The 6,730-nt window shown below is 34.6% G+C and overlaps 1 protein-coding gene across 2 annotated transcripts; it reads left to right on the top strand.

The window, feature by feature from the left end:
• Positions 1-1,127: 1,127 nt before the first annotated feature.
• LOC107799146 (cell division control protein 2 homolog A-like) lies at positions 1,128-6,481 on the top strand. Of its 2 annotated transcripts, none has more exon segments than NM_001325662.1 (9): positions 1,128-1,260; positions 2,028-2,059; positions 2,145-2,329; positions 3,557-3,677; positions 3,951-4,124; positions 4,510-4,673; positions 5,211-5,298; positions 5,393-5,446; positions 6,051-6,481. In NM_001325662.1, coding segments are annotated over 8 exon segments (885 nt in total). In that variant the 5' UTR covers positions 1,128-1,260; positions 2,028-2,050; the 3' UTR covers positions 6,141-6,481.
• Positions 6,482-6,730: the final 249 nt, after the last annotated feature.

Below are 6,730 nucleotides of genomic sequence, written 5' to 3'. Positions count from 1 at the left end.
TATTTATGTATATATGCTAAATGTAATTATGTATCAATATTTTGATTATTTTTTTTCTACATTATATGGAATAAACAATTAGACTTTTCTTCTTAAATTCAAATTCAAAAAGAATAACTAATGATTAATGAAAATAATGCATAATTTAATTTTATTAAAATTTAAATTCAAAAAGAAACTAACTATTACGGTATTACCTAGCCTAATTAACTTTGTTCTAAAATTGCAAAGTGACTTTTTATTATATTGGCACTTGACTTACTATGGTGTATTTGTCTCTCCTATTATATATAGATAGGTTAATTGACTAAACCCTAATATCTTTTGAGCCTAATTAACAATATCTGAAACAATTTTCCCCAACCATGACTTTGTACAAGAAAAACTTATAATCTTCTTTAGTTGGGTTGTCAATCTCCATGTATAAAATCATTAATTAACGTGGTATTCGCTTTAAATGCAGCAAGTTTAAATGTTAACAGAATTTACTCGGTTCAGGAGCACGCTTGCTTTATAAAGCGTACAATTGTAGAAGTAGCTACTTTTTTTCCCCTCAAATGGGCAAAAACGAAAAAAAAGAAAAATTGTTATCAGGAAGTGTTTATTATTTTTTCCTTTACGATTCGGAATTTCAAATTTACTGACTCCATTAATCCGGATTCATTTCGATAGGTAAAAGTTACTCCCGACCAAGATAACTGGGAAGTAATTTTTTTCTTTTTTCAAACTATAACTCGAGACCGCCGTTTAAAAATAGGCGATTACGCTATTTCACCATACTCCTTGATGGTAGCTAGATTTGAGGATCCACTATTATAAAATAAAAAAAAAAGTTAAAATTTATTTTACGCATAAATCTAAACACCACGAGAATAAAATATTAAGATTAACTATTTAGAGCGCTATAGGGATTTCTTATTACTATTATAATCCTTTTGACCTCGAACAGTTATCTTAATTTGTAATACTATTATCTCAATTATCTTATTACTATTATATTGATCATTGTTATAACTTGTAATATTCATATAAAACTCTTTAGAAACTCAAAAACAAAACAAAGAAATTACATTATTAAAAAGGTTTAGGAAAGAAGGGAAAATAAGAAAGGTGAAATGCATTTTGGCCCTCTATGCAAATAGAAGCAAAAGAAGAGTATTGACTGTAGTCCAAACATTTTGGTACGAGTACGCCGACACTTGCCTGTCGCCTCCTCCTCCGCTTCACGACGGCGATTTAGTCCTCTTTTTTCGATCAAAGGTGACTCCACATTCTCCGCTCCCTTTCTCATTTCTGCTTCCGATGGCGACATACGACTTCACCATACTATCCATATGACTTACTGCCATTTTTGTATGTAAATTGTAAATCAACAGATTTGAAGCTTTATTAGATTTTATCTACTGATTACTGCAATTTGAATAATGCAGCATTTTTTTTGTCTAATACATTTGCTTTTTCTCAATAATCTGTTTGCGCTTTATTTATATGCTTTAAGTTGATTAATGCGTTGATTGAATTGGAGATCTCTGATGTAGTGATGTTTAATAGTGTGGTGTTTGTAACATAAGGGAGATTAGTGTATTAGTTGCTTCAATTGAAATTGCTGACTGGCCATTCTTATCTTACGAGCATTAAACCAACTGAAATTGAATTTCCCTAATTAATTTTATTTTTATTATTAATTACTAATATTTTATTAAGTTTGAAGTTGCAATGTAGCACGGAGAAAACATTTTGACTATTTCAGTAACCGAACACTAAAATTCCAGAGTAAAGCCTTTTCTGCCACACCAAACACACTTTTATGTTATTTTCTCGGAGTAGTCAGACTCTTAAGTGCAAAGATGCAGTTAAATAACTTGCTCGGGTCTGCATTGAAGTGAAACTGTGCTTAATGGGTCACTTCATACTGATAGTCGAATATATACTATATTTTGGATTAGCTTTCTGATTGTAAAGCTTGATTTGCTTACTATTTTGCTGTCTGAAAATCGCTGCATTTTGGTTTTTCGTTCCTTTTTCAGGGAGTTCATTGAGTTTGACCTAGATGGACCAGGTAAAGGAGTTGTGATTTGTATCTTTAGTCGCTTTTGGGTTTAGGATTACTCTCTTTTTTTGAGTGATTTTGAGGGTAATTTCAGTATGAAAAAGTTGAGAAGATTGGGGAAGGAACATACGGTGTAGTGTACAAGGCTCGTGATCGTGTAACTAATGAAACAATTGCGCTGAAGAAAATAAGGCTGGAGCAGGAAGATGAGGGAGTACCAAGCACAGCTATTAGAGAAATCTCTCTTTTGAAAGAGATGCAGCATGCTAATATTGTGAGGTAATCTGGTGATATTACTATGTGATTTTATATTACGATTTCCATGAGTGTAGTTTGGGCTGTACTTAGGTTTCTTGTGATTACGCTATCAATGTGAGGTTGGTTACATGTGAACTTCGATATGCTCCTCTATTAAAATTATTGCAAGGTCTTCACTATTCTATTTTTCTTTAGAGAGTGAATTTGGATTTGCTTTATGTGATTCTGTGCTTGATGCTGTTCCTTTTTACCGGCTTCTTTCACTTTATGAAAACTTCTTTTAAATACCAATCTTATGTGAATGCTGCAACAAGGAGTCCTTTGATGAAGAGAATCCCATGCATCTTACTTTGGGTCGTTGGGACAGGATCTAGAAGTAGAAACTTGTTGCTTCAATATATCCTGGGGGAATCCTCATGGAATATATATTTTTCCTCCTAGTTTTACTGCTATATCCAGCTTTTGTTCAAGTTTGATTGGGTTTGCCAACTTCTACTTCTTACTGGTTATACTCCAATTGTTTGTAGGTATGTAGTACGGAAGGTAAAGCCATATGGTATTACTTGGATTCTAGAGTTGGACATTTCAACAACTTATTTAGAAGTGAAATGCTGTAGAAGTTGCTCATATATGGGTTAAAACCATATGTGCACATTTTCAATTGTGCAATAACCAGTAACATCTTTTGAAGGTAGAATGTTTAAAAAGCAAAGAAGTCCATCACAGTCATTCCTGCATTAGCAGATAAGGAACTTTAGGAATATTTAAGCTTTAGTTTCGTAATATTTCATATAACCTAAAGTTTCTATCAAATTGTATGTTAGCTAAGCCTTGTTTTCTAACTTTTTATTTATTTATTAATTACTTTGTCTGTTTTGTGGGTTTGGACATTTAACAACAGAAGATGATTTGGTCATTATACATGTGAAAGGTTTAGAAACTGGTTGAAAGGTTCAGTAGTTGTCTGCATGATGATGAGAGATGAGGAAAAAGAAAAACTAGAATGATACTTGGACAGCTATTTCATTATCCTTTTAACAACTGTAAGTGCAAAGGGGATTGGTCTCTTCTTGGTTTGGCAGATTGAATTAGAAGAAATTAGATATTAGAGAAGAGATTCACGGCATACATATCTGTACCTTCAGTTGCAATGTTAAAGCATCTTTTGTAACGTGAAAAAAACTATTTCTCTAGTTTGTACCAGTAACTCCTACAAGTTCAAGAAAGTTCCTTTTTCTTATTGGTCAGGTTGCAGGATGTTGTGCACAGTGAAAAGCGATTGTATCTAGTTTTTGAATATCTTGACTTGGACTTGAAGAAGCACATGGATTCATCTCCTGAATTCTCTAAGGATCCACGTCTGGTTAAAGTGAGTAAAATGTCTATGACACTTTGGAGGTTTGCTTTGTCATTATGTGTTAGCCATTTGATAGTTTTGTTGCTTCACCAGGAAGCTGGTCATAACGTGTACCTCTGTTTACAGTCTTACTTCAAGAGGGAGGGTGATGCACTAAGCAGATATCCCTAAAAATAAATGTTATCTGATTTGTAATTTTATAGAGTGTAACTCGATTGGTTAGGGTTTATCAGTTTCACATGCTTCTTTATGATCAGCAATTAAGTAATATTTCTGATTCTGCAGATGTTTTTGTATCAAATACTCCGTGGTATTGCTTATTGTCATTCTCATAGAGTTCTTCATCGAGATTTGAAGCCTCAAAACTTGCTGATAGATCGACGTACAAATGCTTTAAAGCTTGCAGACTTTGGATTGGCTAGAGCATTTGGTATTCCTGTCAGAACTTTCACTCATGAGGTACAGACATGTTTTTCGCTGTCTAAAAGATTCACTAGACCTACTCTTATTGTATTACCTTGTCTGTTGTCTCATATTCCATTTCAAGCCTGACAAGAAAGTGGTTGGCTATGAGCCGAAATTGGCGTCATGTCTGATATCTTTTTCGAGATTTTTTCCAACTTGTCTAACTGAACAAGTTCTTTCTCTATCATGTATTGTTTAACCATTTCTAGCTCTAAGTTATTCTATTTGTTTAGTTGATAAATTCGAAGAGATTGTATTCCAAGCTATGTCCATCAATCGTGTATCTTTCATATTTGCTTCTCCAAGATCCAGAACCCAATGAGGGTTTTATCCATATGTTGTTTTAATAGAATTTTGATGGTTGACTTCCTTGTTTCAGGTGGTGACATTGTGGTACAGGGCACCAGAAATACTGCTGGGATCACGCCATTATTCTACTCCTGTTGATGTGTGGTCAGTTGGTTGCATATTTGCTGAGATGGTGACTCAGCGCCCTCTGTTTCCTGGTGACTCCGAGATTGATGAACTTTTCAAGATTTTCAGGTGTTAATTTACACATCCGTCCTTTTGTGGATGCTTTATTACTGACAAAGAGAACGTACATGGTGATACTTTGATGGTGAAAATGTTATCATAATGTAAAATTTTGCTTCACTGTCATGACTTTTCCAAATCTATCATGCATCATAGTCCAAAATCTCTGACTAAATAAGTTAAAGTTATTACAAAAGTTAATTGGAATGGGATTACTGAACGAAATATGGTTTCAAGTTCTCTGTAACTTTAGTTTTAGCTGTCTGATCCTTCAGTGTGATTTTTATTTGTTCTTGCTGACGTGCAGTTTTATTTGTTAATTGATCCATCTTTTCTTACTGCTCTATGGGGTGTGCGAAGGTTTCAAAATTGGGTTTGTGCTATGGTTTATCTTTCTTTGTCTATAGGTTTGTGCCTATGATTTTTATCGTATCAATAATTTCAGTGAGCTTTCGTTTACAAGGAATTTCATTTTTTTGTTCCTTGTGCTCTACGTTATTAGATTTTTCCGTCTGTATGATGTTCTCTAATTTTCTCTATATGAAGAGTGATGGGTACTCCAAATGAGGATACATGGCCTGGAGTGACTACTCTGCCTGATTTTAAATCTGCCTTCCCAAAATGGCCTTCTAAGGTGATTTGTTTCTCTTTGTCTTTACTTGATTTCTGTCCAGATTTCTAGAATCTCATTCTGCGAAGTACTTAATTGGATCACCTCATATTTACAGGACCTGGCAACTATTGTCCCAAATCTTGATGGAGCAGGCCTTGATCTTCTTGATGTAAGTTTTTACTCACTCACAAATGAAAGATACTTCTTATGAGTACGAATATTACATGAATTTTGAATGAATTTCCAGCATGTGTTCTTGATTTTTCATGAGAACTATCCTAGTTGAAATGTTCATTAAGTTCCAGAACTAGCTGGTTGTTTGAACCTCTAGCTTTGAAGTTGCAACATCCAGTTGGCATTTGAAGCACGTTGAACAATTCATAGCAGTAAGAATTTTGCCCAATAATATTTCTAAAAGGTAGGGGAAGTTCAAACTGCTGCACTCATGTTTTCCTTTTTTTTCTTTTTCCTTCTGACCATGATGTTTATTTATATTACATGCTTCAGTGTCTTTAGTCTATGCCCTTCACTCCTTTTCTTCCATTTTTATTTGGATAACTTGTATTGGAGAATGAGACAGTCGGGTTCCAGTTGTTTTATGTGTTTTTCAACCATTTTTGTGTAGCAAATTCGATGAGTTGTTTTTGTGCTTCTCTTAGGCATGGACAATTAGTAGGTGTTTAAAGTTATATAATATTATATCCAGAGACTTCAGTTTATTATCAGAATCCCTTGCCCCGTTTTACTCATGTCTTCCCTTATTATTCGTTCAGAAAATGCTCCGCTTGGATCCCAGCAAGAGAATCACTGCCAGGAATGCCCTTGAGCATGAGTACTTCAAGGATATTGGGTATGTTCCGTGAGTCTTTGCACCTTCATCCAGAATGCTACTGTAAATTTGGTATGTCATCTACAAGGTTTTGTTCTGGAGGATTTATGTGATTTTTAGAGGCTCCCCCCACCCCCCACCCCCTCAAGTTGTTATTCTTCCAATGTGATTCAATCTATATTAAAGTGGTCTTGGCACAGCCCTCATGGATATTTGTTGTTCCAGCATTTGTGGTCACAATTCGTGTCCGCATGTTGAACCATACTTTCCAGTGTAATATCATTTTGTTATAGTTCCGGGTGCGGTATACCTGTCCAATCATACTTGTTCAGCACTGGATTCTGTAATGTTAAATAGATTGGTTTTGGTGTGTCATTAGAAGTTTTGCATAGTTTTACGTGGAGTTAAACAAAGTTTGAGCGGATTATCCGACTCTTCTGTTATGCCAAAGTGCATGATGATGCAGGCTGGTCTACCTGAAGTTCTGTTTTGATATTACCTTTCAGTTTTCTTGGTCCCAAAATTCATGAAATTAAGAACAATTCTCCTACTACCTACGACAATATCTATTGCTGGGACATGCAAATATGGCAAGATCTTCTCAACTTAACCCTACATATCTTT

The sequence above is a fragment of the Nicotiana tabacum genome, chromosome 1 (genome assembly GCF_000715075.1).
Source record: "Nicotiana tabacum cultivar K326 chromosome 1, ASM71507v2, whole genome shotgun sequence".
Classification (NCBI taxonomy): Eukaryota; Viridiplantae; Streptophyta; class Magnoliopsida; order Solanales; family Solanaceae; genus Nicotiana; species Nicotiana tabacum.
Note: the sequence above shows the minus strand (reverse complement) of the source record. Positions and strands in the feature narration are given on the sequence as shown.

Excerpts from the sequence above, each read along its gene's own strand:
- LOC107799146 (XM_075222382.1), top strand. Across the intron at positions 4,125-4,509 it reads TCAGAACTTTCACTCATGAG|GTGGTGACATTGTGGTACAG; the intron begins GTACAGACATGT and ends TCCTTGTTTCAG. Across the intron at positions 5,299-5,392 it reads TCCCAAAATGGCCTTCTAAG|GACCTGGCAACTATTGTCCC; the intron begins GTGATTTGTTTC and ends TCATATTTACAG.